This window comes from Leptinotarsa decemlineata, unplaced genomic scaffold (assembly GCF_025532065.1).
Source record: "Leptinotarsa decemlineata unplaced genomic scaffold, Ldec_3_MD MMD2_tig00026336_RagTag_RagTag, whole genome shotgun sequence".
Lineage (NCBI taxonomy): Eukaryota > Metazoa > Arthropoda > Insecta > Coleoptera > Chrysomelidae > Leptinotarsa > Leptinotarsa decemlineata.
This window is the reverse complement of record NW_027412692.1, coordinates 9,314,103-9,338,084: the sequence shown is the minus strand read 5'-3', so window position 1 is coordinate 9,338,084 and position 23,982 is coordinate 9,314,103. Positions and strand designations below refer to the sequence as shown.

The 23,982-nt window shown below is 33.2% G+C and overlaps 1 protein-coding gene across 3 annotated transcripts in view; it reads right to left on the bottom strand.

Moving 5' to 3' along the window:
• Positions 1-23,982, bottom strand: part of rg (A kinase anchor protein rugose) — a 941,222-nt gene that overhangs the window by 282,469 nt on the left and 634,771 nt on the right. For all 3 annotated transcript variants that reach the window (XM_074183269.1, XM_074183270.1, XM_074183271.1), the window contains exons 17-23: positions 20,995-21,875; positions 17,716-18,422; positions 15,711-16,024; positions 14,180-14,359; positions 11,158-11,301; positions 6,301-6,408; positions 6,055-6,229 (exon numbers count right to left, since the gene is read on the bottom strand). In XM_074183269.1, coding sequence (XP_074039370.1) covers positions 6,055-6,229; positions 6,301-6,408; positions 11,158-11,301; positions 14,180-14,359; positions 15,711-16,024; positions 17,716-18,422; positions 20,995-21,875 — 2,509 coding nt within the window. The remainder of the gene's footprint in view (positions 1-6,054; positions 6,230-6,300; positions 6,409-11,157; positions 11,302-14,179; positions 14,360-15,710; positions 16,025-17,715; positions 18,423-20,994; positions 21,876-23,982) is intronic.

The following is a 23,982-nucleotide window of genomic DNA, read 5'->3' as shown; positions in this document are numbered from 1 at the left end:
ACGTTTGGCGCCCGTCAATTGGCCGCCTTAGATCGTGTGATTTAACGCCTTTGGATTATTTCTTGTGGGGTCATGTTAAGGCTCATGTCTACAGGAACAAACCAGCAACGACTCACGCTCTGGAAGCCAATATTGAAGCATTTATACGTGAATTACCGGTCGATATGTTAGAGAGAGTGTGCCAAAATTGGACCTTGCGCATGGGCCATCTAAAGCGGAGCCGCAGACAACATTTGCATGAAAGTATCTTCAAACATTGAATTATATTGATCGTTCTATGGATTCCAATAAAGATTTCATCACTTTTTTCAAATTTTTTGTGTTGTTTTGGAAATAAAATCCTATACCTCTTAAAAAATCACCTCTTATTTCGGATCCACAAATTAGTAAATCACATTGGTATATACTTTACAGAGATGCCTTCGCTACTATAATTCCAATTTTGGCGGCTGTTCAGATTTGGACATATTTTCCACCAAAATTTTAACTTTCAAAAAAAGATTGAAGCACATTTTATATAACAATTGATTTTTCGTCCAACTTTTCTCTAGCTTAGTCTCTGAGGTTAGTTCTTTTTCAGTTAATATCTTACTGCAAATCTGAATTTGAATTTTTCTATCCAGTAACTCAATTGTAAGTATTTCTTTAGCTACAGACATACTAATCTTTACATTAAAATAAAATAAAATAAAATAAAATAAATTAAAATAAAATAAAATAAAATAAAATAAAATAAAATGATAAAATAAAATAAAATAAAATAAAATAAAATAAAATAAAATAAAATAAAACAAAACAAAACAAAACAAAACAAAACAAAACAAAACAAAACAAAACAAAACAAAACAAAACAAAACAAAACAAACAAAACAAAACAAAACAAAACAAAACAAAACAAAACAAAACAAAACAAAACAAAACAAAACAAAACAAAACAAAACAAAACAAAACAAAACAAAACAAAACAAAACAAAACAAAACAAAACAAAACAAAACAAAACAAAACAAAACAAAACAAAACAAAACAAAACAAAACAAAACAAAACAAAACAAAACAAAACAAAACAAAACAAAACAAAACAAAACAAAACAAAACAAAACAAAACAAAACAAAACAAAACAAAACAAAAAAACAAAACAAAACAAAACAAAACAAAACAAAACAAAACAAAACAAAACAAAACAAAACAAAACAAACAAAACAAAACAAAACAAAACAAAATAAAATAAAATAAAATAAAATAAAATAAAATAAAATAACATAAAATGAAATAAAATAAAATAAAATAACATAAAATAAAATAAAGATCCATTACCCTCAGGACACGGAAAAAGATACGAAAATCAAATATTACAAATAAAAAAATTGGCAGACTTCACCCAATAATTGACAAAGAATTGACAATTGAAAGAAGTACTTTCTCAAGCGGAAGGTGGTTAACACTACCGAAAAACGAGAAACATTAAAATTAACTGTATGAGTCCTCTGTCGATATTATATTTTAAATTTTTGTAAACCAAACATGAAACAATGATTCTTATTCCCAATATCCAAATCAACAACCGATTGCCCTTTATGGAAAAAACTAAGCATGACACATGACAACATCAAAACGACAGAATACGGTGAATATGAGCGTGCTGATAAAATTAAATTAAAAAAGAAGAGTCAGCACTTTTTCGAAAAATTACCTGAACGACTCACAATAGAGTTGCGGTGGTAACGGTGGTCAATTTTGTGATTGTGGTGGTGAGAATGGTGGTTGTTGTTAAGGTTATGGTTGTGTTTCAGAAAGGAATGCCTGTGACGAACGTAATTATTGTGCGCCACAGCATTAGGATGGGAACCGGGGAGGAATTGGGGATAAACATGATGGGACCATTGGGGAAAAAGAGGTCTAGCACTCCCTTCTGCATGCGAGAAAGAGGAAACATTTCGTTAGTACATGGTTATTGAGATTTTCGATGGAATTGGCGATATTAAATCCATGACAAAATATTGAACATTTCATTACTGCACTATGAAATTTATAGAATATAGAAATCAACATGATCATCAAACAATATGGCTCAATAATCTGTTAATGAAAATAGGCATTTTATCAAATGACAAATAATTTTCCAACACAGAAAAATTTAAAATAACATTAAAGAACTACTTCAGTCATATTCCTTGTGTTTTTTTTTGTTATAATTTAGACCGATGATGAAATAGCTCTCTTTGAAATTATATATTTTTATATGAATATTTCTTGTATAAATAATTCCTTGTATAAACCATTGTAATTTCTTGCAAATAAATAAATATTTGAACAGAAATCCGTATTTCATTATACAGTGCTAGTCAAAAGTCCCCTCCCCCCCTCGTATCTTTGGAACGGGTATACTTATAATAATGAAATTTGGAGGGTGGAAATAAACGGATGTAGGCTTCTTAACTGGTCATAACAGGTGACGCAATAGTCATAAATGACGTCACAAGGCTACTGTGACCAAAAATTTTAAATGGGACCCTATGGCAAGTGACAACTCGTTTGAAAGGTATTGAAAATACCTATTCAGTCATACCAAGTTTGTTTGGGTTTCGGCTGATTTTGATTGATAAATTGAAGAAATACGAAAATTATTGTTTCGCATTTAATTAATAAAGATTTTAAAGTACGCCTCTGGTTCATTGTCAAAAAGGTTGACGTGTTTGAATTATCTACTTGTCAAAATTGTTTATACCTTGAAAATTTACCTAAGCTATTGTTTAACGAGACGTTTAAGTGTTTACATAGGCAAAATGGTACGTACTGTAGCCGACAAAGTAGCAGCTATCTTAATAATTGGTGAATGTAGAAACAATTTCCATGCAGCGGAACGACTGTTTAATGAGAGGTACCCCGATCGCCCTATATCGAGGGTTTATTTGAGGGAGCTTCTTCGGAAGTTTGAAGCATCAGGTAGTGTTCAAGATGCCAAACGATCTGGTCGACCAACAATTAGTGATGACAAAAAAATTGACATACTTGGAGAAATGGTAGTGAACCCTACTTCTTTCACAGCCCAAAATGCGTCTATCTGTGAAGTCAGTCAAAGGACAGTACATAGGGTGTTGGCTAAAAAAAAAAAATTTCATCCATACAAATTAAAAATGGTGCACCAACTTTCAGATGATGACCCCGACCGAAGACTAGAATTCTGTGAAACTATGTCCGATAAAATGAACCAACAACCAGGCTACATACAGACAATTTGTTTTACTGACGAAAGTACTTTCTTTCTCAATGGAAATGTTAACACTCAAAATGTGAGGTATTGGAGTGACACAAATCCTCACATCTTTCGTGAAAAACATACTCAATTTCCAGAAAAAGTAAATGTTTGGGCAGGTATTTTGGGAAACCACATAGTTGGGCCTCTTTTTCTCAATGCTAACTTAACCGGTGAATTGTATCTGGAGATGTTACAAACTGATATTGAGGCGTTAATTCTTGAAATTCTAGAAGATAATCCAGATGAATTCGACAACTTGGAAATAACGTTTCAACAAGATGGTGCTCCTGCACACTATTACGGTGCAGTAAGACGTTACCTAGATGAAGAATATCGTGGTAGATGGATTGGACGACGAGGTTCGATCGAATGGCCAGCTCGGTCACCGGACCTTACACCATTAGATTTTTTCCTAAGGGGGTACTTGAAATCTAAGGTTTACGCTACAGCACCTGACAGTATTGCCATTCTGAAACAACGAATTGTTGAAGAATGTAGGGCAATTTCCGCTGACACACTGGGACGAGTACGACAAGAGTTTAGCAATAGGATGCATTGCTGCCAGGAAGTAGATGGAGCACATTTTGAACACTTATTATAAGAACTGGTTCTTAAATCTTCATTAATTAAATGCGAAACTATAATTTTCGTATTTCTTCAATTTATCAATCAAAATCAGCCGAAACCCAAACGAAATTGGTATGACTGAATAGGTATTTTCAATACCTTTCAAACGAGCTGTCACTTGCCATAGGGTCCCATTTAAAATTTTTGGTCACAGTGGCCTTGTGACGTCATTTATGACTATTGCGTCACCTGTTATGACCAGTTAAGAAGCCTACATCCGTTTATTTCCACACTCCAAATTGCATTATTATAAGTATACCCGTTCAAAAAATACGAGGGGGGGAGGGGACTTTTGACTAGCACTGTATGCATACATAACGTGTTTAGTAACAAACAAAGCAGTTTGATATTAAACACGACTGAAGAAGCTATGTGAAGCTATAGTGAAACACGTATCGCGGTTTTGTAAACCGTTATGTGAAAATCTCACGAAGTGTTATTGTACACGTATCATTATAGAACAATTTTGACAGTCTACTTGTAAAATGAATAGCCCTTTTACAAGTAGTTAATAGCAAAGTGTATTCAATACAGAACGACCATACATCTCTTTTTTGGTATGGTTTCAAAGAAAAGTTCAAACTCGACAGTTCTGAAAGTAATTACCTTCAATGAACTAATTTCAAGAAGAATCAAAATCTACCTCTACGAGAAGTTATTAATGCAAGAAAATTTATTATGATTTGTTCACTCAAGAGCTTTCAAGAACTCTGGTATTGTAGAAATTAGTCTTCAGTTTAAATAAATGATCTAGGCATTATAGATCTCGGACTAGGCATTATTTTTCCTCTGAATGTTTTCTCACTAAAAAATATTAATCCAAATAATTGTCAAGACATTGTGAACTGTTCAAAAAATAGGGTGAATATTCAAATTTCACGGGCTACATACATTTGATTATCGATTTCTTTATTTTTTTATATTGGTACAATCGTCTAGAAAATATTTTCACAGTTTTAGCTGTTTAGTATATTTAGTTTGTTGGTGAAAGGCATGAAAGTAGAACTGTTTTGCGTGTCCGCCAATTTTTTGCCATTGAAAAAAGTGAATAAAACAATTTGCATCAACTTTTGTGTAAAAATCACTTGAAATATTGACAGTGGCATACGGTGATTCTACTCCGAGTTAGAAAATTTGTACAAGTGGTACTTTTCCCAGAAGGTCCAGAAGATGTGAATGACGACGCTCGCCCTGGACGCCTCAGCACATCAACAACAGATGAAAATGTTGATAAAAGAAATAAAATTGTAATAAAAACTCGATGAATAACTATTAGAGAAGTTACTGAGGATGTCGGCATATCGATTGGCTCATGCCATGCAATTATTTCGGAAATTTTGGACATGAAGAGACCCATGAAAGGACGGCCTTTATGAAGAGATTAAAACCAAAGTGTATTATATCTGAGGGGGGCTACTATGAAGAGAACAAAATAGAAATAGATGAATAAATGAATATTTTTTTTGGAAAAATGAAAATTCACTTTATCTTACCGAATGATAAAAAAGTTTTTATATCTGTTCAGTGGAATTTCCGAAATATATTTTTTTTACATTCAGAGGCATAAACGAACATGAATTTGAGTGCAGTGCTATTGAAGTTATTTCAATTTTTGATCACTTGAAAAACAAAATCAATAGGTTATTGAACATATACAGGATAACATTTCCTGGAGGTGGAGGTTGAGAAAAGACGGGTATTAGTAAATATTAAAATCACTTCTTGAAGATAACATAAAATGATTTTCAAGAAATATTTTCTCTAGCCTCACAAAAATGTGAATATTTTATCATGTAAAAATGCATGGTGAAAAGCGTGGATGTGATTTTTGCTTGCAAATACGAATCATCAGGATTCAAAATGCAGAAACTATGATTTAGCCTGTCTATCAATTAAAAATCAGATTTTCAAAAAATCTCCTTCGTAATATCCCTTTACGGGTCGTTCATTTGGAAACCTGAAAGAAATATATCTGGTCGTAGGAAGTCTAGGTGTACCTCACACATTTCTCAACGAAGTTTTAGGTTTTTAGCTTTTTTAGAACATCAATTTTGATATACTTAAAAATGATAATAAAAATAATTCTCCTGAAACAACCAGACTACTTCTCTTGTACGCCATTTTCCGAATTTATCTTCGCAAAAACTCGAAATATAAACAAATACTCACCTTGAGGACTGCCAGAATTATGTGAGGACGTGCCATTATTACGAACCACTTGTACAGGACTAGGCACCCTCATCGATACAGGGGGCTCCAAAATGTCCCTATATTTAGATACCATCAGCACCGAAATAAAATAGACAATGGCGAGAGACAAGAACTGGGCCTGTTTTGTCTCCTCCTGTAATAAAGAGAGTTAGACAATTTTTTAGTATGCAACTCAAAATGTAGTGCCTGTATAAACGTTCTCACCACATCTCTGTATATAACGGCCCTGAGTCTGTTGACGTCCATGTCTTGGAGGAGTTTTTCTGGATCTTTCACTGGGTTGGAGCTATTTGACATATTGTCAGCTATGTTCTGTTGAGTATTAAAAAAAATTAGAATGACTTCAAAATTTAGAGTTGAGTTAATCAAATCTGTCAAAATAATTACGTATATTGCAGGAAAGAAGATGGAGAAGAGCGCCCATTTTTGTTTCTAGAAATTAATACTAGCCCAAAGGTGTCAGAGAATCAAAGGAGTCTGAATGAAAGTTTATAATATGAAATAGATATGACTTTTGTTGCTTATGATTTTATTACAATATTGCACATGGTGCAAGTAAATGTATGGCACCACATAAAGAATGGACAATAAGCAGGCTAGAAAAATACGTGAAACCGTCCAGGAAAAAAAAGATTCAAATGCACGTATAAAAACTTTTGAAGCACATGCAAGATAATTCGAATTATAAAACAAATCAGATTATGTACTTCAAGTTGCCAATATTACTTTGGAGTGATATGAATAATAAATACACTTACTCTGCCAAAATAATAGAAAGCTTGCAAAGCAATGCTTGGAAGAAATATTAGTAAATTGAATAAGATTTCCTAAGAAACAAATAGACTGTTCTATTATAGTGGTATCAAGATTTTTCGAGATGAGTAGGAATAAGTAAATGAATTTAAAATTCATTTTCATTTTCTTAGAGGTTATAAATAGTTGAAAATATAAAGAACTTATATTATGAAAAATAATTTTTTCATTTCTACAGGATAAAATATAAGAGCACATAGGAAATTGCATTTTTTGAGAATAATTTCTCTATAAAAATGTGTCTGGGAATTTTTATGAATAGTTTCATTCGAAATTTGGCTATGGGAAGAGTTTCTTCTTCAATGAAAAAAAAACTACTACTACTACTACTGTAGTAAAGAGCTAACATAACCTATATAAAACTTCTTAGTTTTGACAACGCTATAGGTATTATAAAAACATTTTTTTCAAATTCAATTGGAATTTAACACAGTCATGATTAAAAGCATTCCTTGTATTATTATTCACCTATTATTAATATGGATTTTGTAGAAATTTTGCATATGGGCTATCCTATAAATCACATTCAGAGAAACATTTTTCAACTTTCAGATTTTTTTCAAAACTATATAGTTTTACAGATATGTAAAAAAACGTAGATTTAATTTTTTTTATATTTTGGAAATATTGAAATTTGATATAAGAAAATTACAAAACGATAACATTATGAGACATTAGAATACCGCTTGAAAGCGAAGATCTTTTGAACAATGTGAAAATTGATGAATATGAATTTTGAGTCTTTGATGATGCAATCTATGTTACACAGAACAGGTGACAGAAAATGTAGAACAAGAAAACTAACTATAGTTAGTTTTCTCTTACTCGGTAATTTCTTCAATGAAATTTTTCCCATTTCACGCTCTCAGAAATATAATTCATTGTGGGTGTTCATATTTGTAAAATATTCTCATTTGAGAACACTAAAAAGATGTCAAGTTCGTCGATAGAAGTATTTTTCACCTTCAGTCATCTCTGAGTACCAGAATAAACTTCGGCCGGTCCTGTCATAGAATAACAAATTTGCTGCTACACATATGCTTTGTCATTTTATTAAATTTTTTTGAAGCAGTGGAGAGATTCAAGGAAAACCGCAACAACACGATATGAAAACTGAAAAAGTAATGAGTCTTCATCAAAGAAGTTTGCATTTTATATTACTCGTTTCAAGAGTTCCAACAGTTTGGAGTCTATGGGCTTCATTATGTCGAGTGTAGTGTCTGCAAATTAGAATGATTTTGGCTGGGGACTGTGGAGTTACCAATTTATCCCAGCGACTAAATGAGGATAAGCTTATGTAAAGGTTTTCTTTGACAACATCGAATATTTTGTTTTATGCAATTACCCGCCTCTCACCTTCGTCAGGTCAAATGGACTCAGATCAAATCAGAGACCAAGGATTCCGTCATAATATGTGATGATAGTGTCTTCAACACCTTGGTCTACTATATTCACGTGACAGCTGAAGAGGAGTCTGATACCAAATGCAAGGACTTCCAATCATGTACTTTTTGTTCGCATATGTGATATGATTATAATAGTAATAATAATAATTGTCGTCTTTATTATTTTCAAAAAATATATTAAAAAAACAAGATTGAGGAAATACAACAACAGAAAATTTTTGAAAATAAAGGGGGAAGTTCAGTTCAGTTCCTGATTAAATTCAACAACTGAACTGTTCTTCCACTTTACCCTAAAAAAACCTATCTATTGAATTTTCTTTAAATAATACAAAAACAAAGGAAAAATATACAAATTTGTCCACACAGATAGGCAGGCTTTCTGGTAACAATAATTTTATGGAATAGGTTGGCGGTATGCAAGATTCTTCTGTTATTCATATTTAACCAATAGGCATTTTTGAGCTTATGAGAGATTCTCTAAGAACGTTTTATTCCATAAATAAGTTTCAAGCACGAGTTTTGTATTTTTTGAATTTTACGTTTATACTGCTCACTCAAATGTGGTCCATAGACAGTATTAGCATAGTTGAAATGTGATAAAACTAGTGCTTCATATAATACTAATTTCAATTTTAGTGGAAGATACTGCCTAACTCCATATATCAATTTTAAAGAAGAATATGCACGTCGAATTAAGTTATTCAAGTTCTTTTCGAATCTGAGAGTGTGGTCAAGGATGACTCCAAGATTTTTCGCTTCTTCCACAAACTCGATATTCACGCCATTAATTGATATGTTTAGATAGTCTAAAACATAAGATCGTTTGAACTTTGGTCCAAATAATAGAACATTTGATTTTTGGGAGTTTAGGAGTAAACAGTGTTCTGTTGTAACCCTATAAAAATTATCCAAGTCTTTATTAAGTATCATGCAAGAATAATTTACATCTTGAGGGGAGAAACTATAATAAATTTGGGTGTCATCCGCATAGAAGTGCACCTTGCAGCGATTCAAATTTTTTATAAGATTGGAAGAGTAAAGAGCAAACAGGACCGGCCCAAGTATAGAGCCTTGTGACACTCCGCGTTGAAAAGATAGGGGAGATGAAAAAGTTCAATCAAACGTAACTCTGACTTCTTCCATTAAGATAATTGGCAAGCAAGGTGATAGCTGAAGTTGACAGACCAACGTAATGTAAAATTGATATCAATAAATCGTGGTTTATAGTGTCAAAGGCTCTGCTGAAGTCAAGAAGTACTAGAGCTGTACAATGTCCTATATCTGAAGCTCTGACAATGTCATCTACAACATGCAGCAATGATGTAGCGCAACTGAATCCCTTCCGAAACCCAGATGGTAAAATGTTGAATTCTGAAATGTGCTCCAGGAATTGAACTTCTATGACTTTGGTATTTTAGATACAGCCGGAAGTACACTAATGGGTCGTAACTCTTCAAACTCAGTGGGAATATTTTTTTTGGTAACACTTTCACAACAGCACTGCGCCACATCTTAGGAAAAACATTTTCAATTAGGCAAAAGTTTATTATGTGGGTAATGTACTCAACAATAGCGGACAACATAGTTTTATAACCATTATATTCAAATTATCACAACCAGTTGCATTTGTTTTAATATCACTTATTGTTTGAAGAACAAAAAGATCATTCACTTCTTTAAAACAGAATTTTGAGGTAGCTGAACAGTTAGTTTTGTAATATTTAAGTGAGTTTGGTGGAGGTTCCATTATTGGTATAGAATTAACAAAAAATCATCGACCTTATCAACACTTTTCAGATAATCTGGAATATTTTTCTTCTTATTTAAAATTATTTTATTTTGTTTCAAGATACGCCACATTTTTTTCGAGTTATTTTGTTGAAACTGAAAAGTAAAAAATGCCATTCTTTATCAGACTGTATCCACAAATATGATGTGACATTACGCGAGTATTGTATTATTATTCCACGAAAGATTTATTGAATGTGCGATAATTTTATGTATTTTATAACAAAAGCCACAATACTTCACCACCCGTGGTTATGGTTGAATATATCAACTTAATCGTCGGACGGATTTGAACGACCCTTTTCTTATTTCGCCCTTTAGTTCATTTTCAGGATCAACATTGTTAACTCATACAACTTTTCCATCTTCATTTTCCAATGAGTCTAAAATGTTTCAACACCCATTAACACCTCATCATCTGATGTTGAATAGCAAGCAGAAGCAGATAATGCATTGTCTGACTGTTCAATTTATAACCTAAGAATTTTTACAAATTTTGATGTTACCAATTTTCATGAATACTCTACCCAACCATTTTGAACACAATCATAAGCTGAAGCTTTGTGTTAAATTAACACGTATGACTTCGTTATTCTTCAATTGTTTCAACCTAATGTTAATCTACAAAATGTTCATAATCTGTTTCTCGTTTAACTGAAGATTGGTGGCTTACTCCACTCGAAACATGTGTCTAACTGCCATTGACCTCCAATGTTTTCAATTTTCTAACTTACAAATACATATGTATATATTTTGTGGAGACGACATTGTTTTTCTTCTGATTCTGATTGATTACCTCCACTTTGAGCTATGAACTATTTCTTAAATTTGAATAACAACAGTTTAAAAACGAATTCCAACTATGCAAATGAAATTACAATTCATTATTTTACCGTCAGGAAACTTGAGATACCTACTACTTACTAATAATATTTCTGAAACCTACTTCAAAATTTGAGTGTAATAATTTTATAATAATGACTGTCGCATTCTCAATTGCACTACATTTTCCATCATCTGTTCAGCATGAAATACATATTTGCAATATACATACCTTCGGAGAATTCTGAACACCTCTTATGAATGACTGCAAGTGAGCCGCCTTGTGATTAGCATTCAGTGAGTTGGGTGCAATAGTGTGGTGTGGCCGACTTCTTTCTTTGCACTCCAAACAGTTGCGAACTGCACAAGTGCAAACCTAACACACGCACAAATACAGTTACAGATGATATATACATGTTTATATACATGTATGTATGAAGAAATAGTCTAGAGTCATGTGCTGAACATCGTGTGAACGTCAAAACTGAGGAAAAATAGACTGGTTGGCAAACGTGATTCAATTCAATCCAAAATAGGTATACTTTATTGTCTGAAGAATGAATTCTTATTGACAAAGCCTTGTGCGAAATAATTTATATTTCGCACAACATATTATAAATGATACCACAAAAGTATCATAAATGTAAAATCACTAACAGTAAGTTGATAACATGAACTGAAAAGAGTCATGTAAATAACAATAACCTAATACAAATGTTCAGGATATAAGAACACCGTCAATAAAATTAAATAAATCAATTTAAACTAAATTGAATTAAATCAATTAAATACCGTAAATATTACAGTTAGTCATACTCAATTAAAATTATCATCATAGAATTCTGCTAAGCTATAATAAGGTATCACAGAAAGCAAGTCTTTCGACTCTTTCTTAAGAGCTTTAAGGTAATTTATGGTTTTTATAGCTTGAGGAAGGTGATTGAACATTTTGAAACCCTTGTAAGTAATGGAATCTTCAACTAGGATAAAAGAAGGCAGCGGTAATTTGAAACTAAATCTTTGCCTGGTTTGATACAGTGGCTCGTCCAACTTGTTGAAAAAGTTCACATTTTTAAAGAGAAGGCAGATTGCCTCAAATATAAATAAGGAGACCACAGTTATGATTCTGTTAGAGGCAAAAAGAGGCCGACAAGAGTCCCTAGGCTTGGCTTTGTATATACATCGTATTGCACGTTTTTCTATCAGTAATACTGATGGCATGTGGTAGAACACACACCCCAAAAGCCAATACCATAACGAAAATGGGATTCAAAAAGAGAATGATAAACCATTCTAGCTAGTGCAAATCCTAGCTCAAATACAGTTACTCGTATTGCATAACATCCAGAGGAGAGCTTGGATTTCAAAGTAACTACATGTTTGATGAAATTTAAATTATTGTCAATGAAAAATCCAAGAAATTTAGAAGTTGGTACGTTGTCAATTTGAATATTATTTAGATGTACGGCTGGAATCTGGCAATGATAGGACACTACTTTCGTTTTTGATAAATTCAAGCTCAAAAGATTTGAGTCAAACCAAGTCTTTCACTTTCGTGATGTAATTATCAATAACTTCATATAACGTATGATTGTCAGGAGCATGCCATAAAATTGCAAATAAAGTAAAATTTCCTTGGATGTTAATAGACGATAGGTCATTAATGTAAATTAAGAATAAAAGTGGGCCCAGTACCGAACCTTGTGGGACACCGCAAGTAATTTTACCTTTATTTGAGTATGAAGTGGTTTTGACCATCTGGGTGCGATCTGCTAAGTATGACTCAAACCACTCAAGACTTATTCCAGTTATCCTGTATCTACTGAGTTTCCGTAAAAGAATTTTATGATTCACAAAATCAAATGCTTTGGCTATATCACAGAAGACCGCAGCCACTGTTTCTTTGTCATTTATGTTAGAATAAACATTGTAAAGAAATGAAAGTATGGCATCGAAAGTATTTTTTTTGCTTTTGGAAACCAAACTGGCATTATTTACATTTATAAACAATGTAAATTATATGGTAACAGAGTGTCATAATAAGTAATTCTCAGATTTGTAAATGTCTTCTGAAGCACTTGATCCCTCACATTTTTTTGTAAATCTTTTCTTTTCAACGGGTAGTAAGTGCCATAAAACAATAACGTACCGCTTGTCAAATCTAGGAAAAGACTTGAGAATTCTCTCTCTCTCGCTCTAATACTCTTCTATCTAATGAAGCACATCTAGTGGGCGATACCATAACGGAATTCAGAAAGCTCTTCTTACATTTGACAAGCTGTATTTATTTCATTCCAAAAGTGCTTTTAATTCGACTGTTAATCTCTATGATTTTCTGAAGTATACTTTGAATCCCTTCTGACATTATCTTTCCCATTACATTTTTTTTTTAAATTTACTGGAGGTTGAGTGGTAGAACAAAACTGTAGTGTTCTACACTGCAGTTTTGAACTTCGCCTCTTGGACGTTATATTCTATTTCACCCAATAAAGACCATTATTATAATTATTATTACTTCGAACAACACATGACCCTAGGCTTAATGACTTACATCAGCATGCAAACAATTTCATGCTACAAAAAGGACCAGAACAACATTGGATATTCCATGGTTTTCCAAGTCATGTCCAATTCAGCTTAAATATACTTAAACATGGAATGGATGGCCATGAAATATCCCACCATGGACTTTGAATGAATATCCTCCGATGGATATCTCATGGACACCGTTGCGACATCAAAAAAATGTATGATATATTTTCTGGTCGATGACTTAAAAATCGGCTATCCAAAAATAAACGAGAAAATTAATTTTTTATACTGATAAAAATGATAAACATAACTTATGAATTGATTAGCAAAAACAAGCTTCGCGTTCAAACATTTTCAGGATAATGTATGTTTGGAACAGTTGTTTTTTCTACACTCAGAAAGGGAAAAAATACATGATAACTAACGAGAATGCCTACAGGAGAGGGAAATATCAATGTTTATATTTCAAATTTTTATGGTGATTACGAAATGTTAGTAGTTTATTTCCAGCTTACAATGAAAAAGTTTGTGAAATTTTATGCAACTGTATGAAAATATTGAATCTCGAAATTTCATAAAATACACTTTACGATTTAATCTCCACATACTTTGGAGTGTGTGGAGATCAAGTCTTAAGATGTAGTTTATGAAATTTACTATTGATCTTCATCAAGTAACGGCTGAATCAATCAGAGAATCTCGAAATGTTATTCATAACTTACCAATCTTAGACACTGTCTGAGGATCCCGCCACTTGACATGTTTTTTTCTGCTTCCAATTCGCTGAAATTCAACGAACTCGCGAAAATGAGAACGTCTGCCATATTCACCAGCCTCTGAAGAAAACTCACAGCCACTTCGATAGGCATGCCTTGAGTAGGTTCGATAACATCAAGTTCACTCTGTGAGAGGGAGGAAAATTATGTCAACAAATTTAAGTACGAGTATCTACACTTCAACAAATCAAGTAAAAAATCGAGAGTCATACTAATGTTTCTAATTAGTTAAAAGTTTCAACAATTCATTTAAAAGTTAATTATAGTGTTTAAATTCCTTGAAGGCAAGTGTCTTACGGCGAAACATTGATGTCTACCAGTGAGAATAACAGTGTATTTCATGTAAGTGACATTTTTATCTTTCATTTAGTATATTGTGTAGGAATCCTGTGAATTATATCTGATTGAATTCCATAACGAATGAATGGAATACAAACTGAGTAGAAAAAAGTATTTTTTATAATTCAGTGTTCACATAAAAGTATTTTAAATTGATTCCTTCTTTGGAAGATTCCTACATTTTTTTGTATCAACAGGGAGCAGTAGTGAGCCAATAAATTTCTATCCGAAAAATCAATTATGGTGGTTGTTCTTTATTTAAATACATGACCTCCATAGCTTCACTGATTATATGATTTTTTCTTTCTCTAGCAGAGTGAGTGAGAATTCTTGGTTGCTCTCAATTGATTTAATTGAGTTTTGAATTGGGATCATTTATAAACACTTCTCTTTCTTCACTTGCATATGAAAGAATGATTTTGTGAATATTTATTTCTCCGGAAACTTTACGGAGTTTGCTGAAGGAAAAAACTAATATATTATAAAAAATAAACTCAAAGTTGATATTGACTCTTGAAAAATATTGTTATTTCTTTCATATTTCAATGACACATATATTGTAACTTCATGTATGAATTTGGAAGTTTAAATATGTAGGTAAATGTAAAATGATGTTTGATTTTTCACAACATTATGAAATACCTCATTCCCATTATTCAAAGTATATATCTTACAATTATTTCATTAGGAACATCGAACTCTGTGTAATAACTGAAAGTAATTTGTAATCTGTCTATTTTTGTATATAAATAGTAATTGGACCAAGTTTGGACACTAAATGCATGATAACACTAAACCAATATTGAATAATACACATTTTGTAAGTTATAAAAGAGACAATTATTAAATGTGTGTCCTCAAATTGAATTCTGGGCACATTTCAGTACATAAAGAATTTGAAACCAACTCGGAAATATACATGAGACATAACGGCTCTGATGGCATATGATTGAATTTGAGGAAAAGTCCCGGTTGTAAAATAAATAGTAATTGACACGAATATTGAAAGTTGTATAAATATCACATACATTTCAAAATATTGTAGCAGCCGAGCTAATTATCATTCATCATTTAGAAAATTCTTTCTTTTTCAATAAGTGGTAATTATTTCATATATTACAAAATTCCAGTAACTTACATTTGGTGACGTAGCTGAAGCCAGAAGAGGTAAAAGACCACCACATGCAATGATCAAATTGTCAGCTAACTGAGATATCAGGTGAACGGTGTTGACAACAAAAATTGCGTTATCACTGCTGTTGACAAAATCCAGAACTGACTTCGTCGAATGACTCCTCCACACCTGAATATCTGTTTCCAAGGAAAACAAAACGTCTGATAACAATCGCTGATGGATGTAAGACCATTTGAACTCTGGTATCCTGAAAGGTGGTCTTGTTGGACCTGGGCTGAACATGGGTCTGGATGATCCAGATTTGGAAGGTTTCGTTTCTACAATTAATTGCAATATCAAAAGATGTTTTTGCCCATTTAAAGTTGGGTGTCGGAAAAATTATAACAGAAGAAATATGTAAGCCAAACTTCTAACCCATTTACAATTTAATTAATATGAGATCTTCCAATAGGGTCTTCCAAACTTTGACAATTGATGAAGGCCATCTTGTTGAAGCTACATCTGTCAATTTAGTTGTCATTTATTCAGTCTGTTTTGCCAAATCACCATAGACCGATATAGTATTTACTAACATGTGCAAATAGCACAATTTTTTCATTTTGTTTCATTTAAATTTAAAGATAGGAAGTGCATAATGAAAGACCCTATATTTATACCAGGTTTTTGTTTTATGTGTAATTGTTTGTCAATAAATATATTGTTTTATGTTGAATTTCCCTATTTTGAATGTTGCTAAAGTTATTTCTTTGGAATTCCATGAATTCCTTACATTTAATTTTTGTTGAAGATTAAGTTAAACGCTTGAAATTAATATCACCAACCTCATAGCATAATCACGAACTGCTTTCGAATGAAATACAATTTTTAGTAAATTTCATAAATATATTTAATATTCGAAAGAATTTTTTTTCTTTCGTGTAATTCAATGTTTATATGACAGTAGCTATTTCAGGAGGACTTTCTTTCAGTTTGTATCTGAAAGTTACTTCTTTGCATGATCTACACATCCAAGTATAGAGTTACTTTTTTTAAAATTGATTACTTCCTTCCTTTCTTTGGAAGATTCCCTTATCCTTTTTTGTATCAAGATGGAGTAGTAGAAAGCCAAAAACTTTCTTTTCCAAAAATTAATCACTGCTAAAAATATAACCCCTTCAATTCAAATATTTAATATGTAAATGAATATAAAATAGAAGCTTCCAAAATGAAATTAATTTGGAACAGAAATATTGTAAATAAAAATTAATTTTTCTGTTATATTGTGACACATAATATACATTTTTTTCTGTGACTCATTATAGTAATCTGAATAATGTTTCAAGAGACGGATTAATTAACGAGTTACAATAAAATTTAAAACATTCGCAAAAAATACGTGGTTTTTAATTTTTTTCTGACTCTTTGACAACTAGTCAATCATTCGATATATGTTTTGAAAAATCCTGTTTATCATTAACCAGCTGTCCACCTCTTCACAAACGACAACTGTTACCTTTCAACGTGCGATTCCTAGCAAATCAACATTTATTATTTACAATACCATAATATTCACTATATCAAGAAAGCGTTATATTAGTTTTACAATATTCATAACTTAAGTGGAGTTAATACCTATGGAGAATTTTGAGCAAAATAGTTGAACTGAAAATTTCACATAATCTGAATAAAACTATTTAATATTTTTGAATAAGATTCAAAAAGAATTCATTCACAAAAATGCGCATATTTATAAAATTATTGGAGCCTCTGGAGACACCCTACATTTTGTTTTATAAGAGAGAGGACATTGTTAGATCAAGATCTTCAGATGATGTGGTGCTGCAGATTTTTCCGGGTTTTCCTGCAGCTGAAAAAGCAAATGCGCCACTGGAATCAACGAAGTCGCCCCGGAGCGCCAATTAATTTTTATTGTTCTTTTTATTTGATTTTTATCGTTGTTTTAATAAAAATATTAATATTTATAAAACTAATATCAATTTGTTATATATCTATATATTGACAAACTTACCAAAAAGATTGGGATCCACCTGAGTAGAAGTACTAGCACTTCTTGGCCTCCTCTGAGGTGAAATGGAATGATTAGTAGTTTCCATGACGAAATCATTGCTTTGGCTCTCCAGATGGTTCGTCGGTAGACTCACCCTCCTCTTGATAGCACCCTCGGAAGGTTTGGGAGACACTTCAGTCGAATTGGTGGCGATGCAGTCTGTACTGACACCAATATTTTTAACAATAACATCACTGTCGGTATCAGCAACAGTATCGTAATGACTAGGATCACAGAATTGTGAAATTGTTGATATATTTTCAACCGGAGGCACTTCAGCTTCACTGTCGATAGCGCCCTCTTTATCTAATTTAGAATCGTTATCACTTTTAGGTTGAATGTTTGTTTCACTTAGACTAGAATCATTTTTGGACGGCTCTAATTCTACAGACACAGCACTATTTTCAACAATTGGCACAGCTTCAGAATTTTTATAAACAGTTTCAGTATTACTAATGTTCACTTTGTCGCTGACGTCACCCTGACCCTCTTCAGGCACAGCAACTGCATCAAAATCCGCAGGTTCAGAGTTTGTTTTCTCATCTCCTTTTTCCTTCGCAGCACTTTGAATTGTCCTAATGTGCTCCTTATCACAAACGTCAGTCTTTGCCAACGATTCAATATCGTCATCTCGCCTTTCCATTATTTCTTCTGTTGGAGTGAGATACCTGTAAAAACCAGACACGAGATGAAATCGTTCATGTTGCGGAAAAAATCAGAATAAAAACTAATTTGCAACCAAGTGGTCAACTAAGAGGACACTTACCTATTCCAAGAATGTTTATTTAGATAAAAATAAAAATTATTTATTCATACTTCTCATTATTACATGAAATAATAAATGAAAAGTAAGTCAAAATTATTGAAAACCTACGATGTTATTGCATTTGTCTACATCTATAGCATTCTGGAAAAATAGTAGTCTATATATATAATCAGAGGTGCAATGATTATTCTTATTGAACAATTTTTCAAGAATCACTTTTGTAATATTTCAAGATTTTTTAGATTTGTTTCAACTCCTTCCCAAGACAATATACCACAGTTCAAATTTTGAAAATAAAGTGCGGAATTTTCTACTTCATACATTAGTTTTATAATTCCATTACGAATTTTAGGAAATAGATAGATGATCATAATTAAAAATGGGATGAATGTGACTATTCACAATTGGGAGTTGATGAATTATTGTTAATTATTTTCCAATATTAGGGATGTCGCTTCAAGTGAGTTTTTGATAGATTCTTATGTTGATTTATGAACTATGACATTGTCAACTACAAAGCTTCATCTATATAACCACTAGTTTTCAAACAAAAAACCAAGTTTGTTATCAAACCAAAAAATTGTGAGAGGTGTGGATAACACAGGTTTTAAAACCGTTTCTTGTTAAAGTCTTAAAATCAACATTTGATAACCCATGACTTACTAAATTTTAGAAAAAACACGGCTTATTTGAGATTTTTTTTCTCAGACAAATGTTTCAGGATATCTCCTTCATAATTTATGACATGTTGAAGAGAATCACATGTGGAGCTAGTTGGTATCATAAAAATGAAATATGAAAGAGTTCTTGCTATTCATGTATGTTAATTTATAAATTATTATAAATATGATTGTACAAAAGACAAAGTAGAATATTCGATCATAAAAAAATATTAATCATAAATATTCCTGGAAAATAAATGTTTTCCATATTATTTCAAATATATGTAACTACAATATTTTGAAGTTATTGCAGTTTCTCATTTGGTCAGGCAATATTTATTGAAAGCGAAAAGTGAATCTTTTCTGGTCAACCACAAAGCAGCATCGAGAAGGAACGAATTTTGTTGACTAGTTTCGTGAGTATGGACTACTTTTGAATTCCTTGTTAACGTAATAATAACATTTTTTTTTGTTGATGAGAAAAATGAGTTTGTTCCTGAGTATAGTTGGTTCTTTGAAATATCATATGGAAGACAATACAGAACTTTCAATGCTTTTTTATAAACAGTGTAAATTTGATTCAGAGTATTTTTAGAACATTATTCCTTTACATTTAATAAATATTTGATTCGAGTAAGAATGTGTGAATCCAACAAAATTATTGCTACTTGTTTAAATTTGGAACATTTTTCCAATGATTCGTTGATGGCTGATAGTTTTTCGAAAGAGTGATTCAGTATTCTCAAAAACAAACAAGTTTCAGATTCCAACCACACTTTTGAACTTGAATAGAATAGAATAGAATAGAATAGAATGGAATGGAATGGAATGGAATGGAATGGAATGGAATGGAATGGAATGGAATGGAATGGAATGGAATGGAATGGAATGGAATGGAATGGAATGGAATGGAATGGAATGGAATGGAATGGAATGGAATGGAATGGAATGGAATGGAATGGAATGGAATGGAATGGAATGGAATGGAATGGAATGGAATGGAATGGAATGGAATGGAATGGAATGGAATGGAATGGAATGGAATGGAATGGAATGGAATGGAATGGAATGGAATGGAATGGAATGGAATGGAAATGGAATGGAATGGAATGGAATGGAATGGAATGGAATGGAATGGAATGGAATGGAATGGAATGGAATGGAATGGAATGGAATGGAATGGAATGGAATGGAATAGAATAGAATAGAATAGAATAGAATAGAATAGAATAGAATAGAATAGAATAGAATAGAATAGAATAGAATAGAATAGAATAGAATAGTTTATTGGTGCTGTTTAACATAAAGTTTTACACAAGTCAAAACTGGCTGAAATTAAAACCTGCTGATAACGAAACTGAAAAGATATGGGTTGGTTGAAAACAAGACTCAAGTTCAACAATTAAAATCGAGGTTCAAGATTAGGTCCTCGAACTGTTAATATTTATATCATTCGTTAACAATATATTATGTGACATAATGAAAAATGAAATTATTTTCTAATGACAAAATATTTTTTAAAGTCTAATCTTTCACAGCCGGAGATAACTACTATTTTACATTTCTGTTGACCATGCCTGACGTTCCACAGCTACAGTAGACATCATTAAAGGCAATGAGGCATTGGATGATATACTCGGGTTGCTCTCAAAGCAGATACTACAACAATAATGATGTGTCAGCATTTATGACATCAAGGAAAAGAGCGGTGCCTTCAATCTGTGATAATGTGCTGGTATTTTTTGTGAGAAAATTTCACTTTAATCTGAATTTTGTTACTGTAGAATCGGTAATGAAACTTTTTATCTATACCTTTCAGACAGATCGCTATCTGGTACTTCTCGTTCGGGACTGGACACCGTCTTCATCGGACTTGAAACATCCGTGTCGGGACTCGATAATTCTATGTCCGCGCTTGTTACTCGACTTTCATGTGCAGGCACTTCCGGCGATTCTTCCACCACACCGTCGGCTACGAGTTCTACTGGAGTCTTCCCCCTATCTACTTCTGGTACATTATTCACAACCTCTTTGACTGCTTGAGCTATTTCTTGGTCCTGAACGACCGGCGAGATCGTCCTGGAGTCTGATGAGCAAATATTGACGCGGTCTTCCAGCAGTTTTTCCGATTTCGACAAGATCTCTTGCATGATCTCTTCGATGACCTCGGCGCGATCAGAGTTGACTTTGAGCGGGCTGCCGAAGCTCGGGCTGCTCTCTGTGTGCATGCCGTTGCAGACGGGAGAGTCGGCGGTGACGTCCATATTGTCTTCGGCTGTCTGAGACTTCAGCGGGGAGTCCTGAGAGTAAGGGGACTCTTTACTGATCTTGCCGTCACTGAACAGATCACTAGTTCTCGAGTCTAGAGAAACCACTTCACTGTCTTCGTGCTTAGCAACGTACGACACCGGACTACCGTCCGACAGGGTAGAGTTATAATCGCAGCTACACACCTGCTCCGATTTGTCGTTTTCGTTGAGCTCAATTTCCTGAAGGGAGGCACGAGAGTTTTGCCACCTTTCGTTGTCCGGGTGACACCCGTTCGGGATGTTCTGAGCAGTATCATGCCAACCGGAGATGGTGCTGATCGGGTGTTGTTGCCTCAGTAGGGGATCTGTTATGTTGTCGGCCCTGTGCATTTCGTAGTGCTCGTACATTTGTGCAAATTGCAACTTGAATTCTTCATATGATACCTGAAAAAATAAGTTGAATGTTCTCAGTCTCAATCCAACAATGTCATGGAAATCATTGATATCAAAATTATATAAAGCAAATTTGTCGTTCGAAGTATTGGAGGGATTCTGTTCCCTAATATATTATTCTCATTATTCTTATATGAACCCTTTGGGCTGAATATCAGTTTAATTCTTTCCTCAGGGGGGGATGGGCTGGTTATATTAGTCTGTATATACTACTCTTTTCATCTCCTTTTCCGTACTCAAAACTTAATAAATTCACTTGGGAAGAACACCTCAAACTTATACAAGAATATTTCTTTCGAAAAACATCAAAGACATCCTTTCTCAAAACTTAACAAAGTCACCTGTGAAGAACGCTTGAATCAAAACACATTAATTTTTCCTTTGAGAAACATCAAGCCTTGAGAACAGGACTGGACAGTTTTACGAAATTTTATTGATCCAAAGAAAGCGAAATAAACTACTCAAAATGAATATAGAGACACATCCTTAAAATCCAATAAGTAAATAAATAAAAACTTCTGGCGTGTACTTCACACTAATTCTTATCATGTTCCCTTCGATTGTTGTTTACTTTTTCACTTTTAGCTACAAAATCATTGATATGAAAAATTCTGTATTTAGTTTCACTTTACTTTAGTTCGTGATAGGTATTAAGGATGCAGAAGGAGGATACGTAAGGTTCACTTCAACGAATTTCAAGTTGCTAGAGCAGTGGCATTGATCGAAGTAGGATATTCAAGGCGTCGTGTAGCCCAAATGCTTAATGTGAGTCATTCTGCGGTTTCCAGAGCTTGGAATCGCTACCAAATTTACGGCATAGTAAAAACAGCCCCTTATCCCAATCGACAAAGGGCAACAACCCGCAGAGAAGATCGTTTGTTACGACTTTGGGCAATTAGGGGTCGCACCGAATCTGCTATAACACTGCAAAATCGCCTTATAGAAGCTACGGGAACGCAAATTTCGAACCAAACGATACGAAACCGACTTCACGAAGTACAAATCCATGCAAGACGACCTGCTAGAGCCCTTAGATTAACTCCAGCTCATCGAGGAAATCGTAGACATTTTTGTCAAGAGCATCGTAATTGGAATTTAGAGCAGTGGGCCAATGTAATGTTTACAGATGAAAAAAAAATCATGTTATTCAATAATGACGGACATGTTCGGGTATGTAGACGTCCCGGTGAACGCTATTTGGATGACTGTGTGCAAGAAACTGTTCCATTTGGAAGTGGATCGATAATGGTATGGGTTGGTATAACTTTGATAGGACACACGGATCTTGTGGTATTTCGGGAAGGGACTTTAACGGCTGTCCGTTACATAGAGGAGATATTGGAACCTCATGTCGTCCCATTTGTCCAAAATATGGGCGCTGGGTTCATTTTACAACAATATAATGCCAGGCCACACGTAGCCAGGATCGTGAGAAATTTCCTACAGGAGCACAATATTAATGTCATGAGATGACCAGCTAATAGTCCGGATTTAAATCCTATTGAGAAGCTCTGAGTTGCAGATGCTCTTTTGACGATTTACGAGCAGTAACCACAACAAATAATTAGAAATTTTGTGGAAAGCATGCCTCGTCGTTGTGCCGAACTTCTTAGAGCCAGGGGTGGTATTTTCTGAAATAAATTTTATTTGTTTTCGACACTCATTTGTATTTCTTTTTAATCGTATTACCAAACAGCATATTGAAACGAATGTAAGTTAAATTTAATAAAGGCACCTATAAACTATTTTATAAATATAAATGTTTGACAAAATAATACATATTTTTTTACTAATTGCATTTTGAAGACATGTCTCTATATTCATTTCGAGTAGTTTATATTACGGATACGACAAATTACTAACTTCAGTGACTTGAATTACGCAGACAATTTTACAATTGGCCTTGTAAAATTGTAAAATTAATTTAGGGTGGTACACTTGTATGGGTGGTATTACTGATTACCTACCTGTATGATGTACCTGAATAGCATAAATAGCTTTAGTTTTGAGTAGTTTCTAGTTTTATCTTCCTCTTGAAGATGATCACTTGGTGATAGAAACACGTGTCGCGGTGTAAAAAAAAACCATTTGGTGCTGG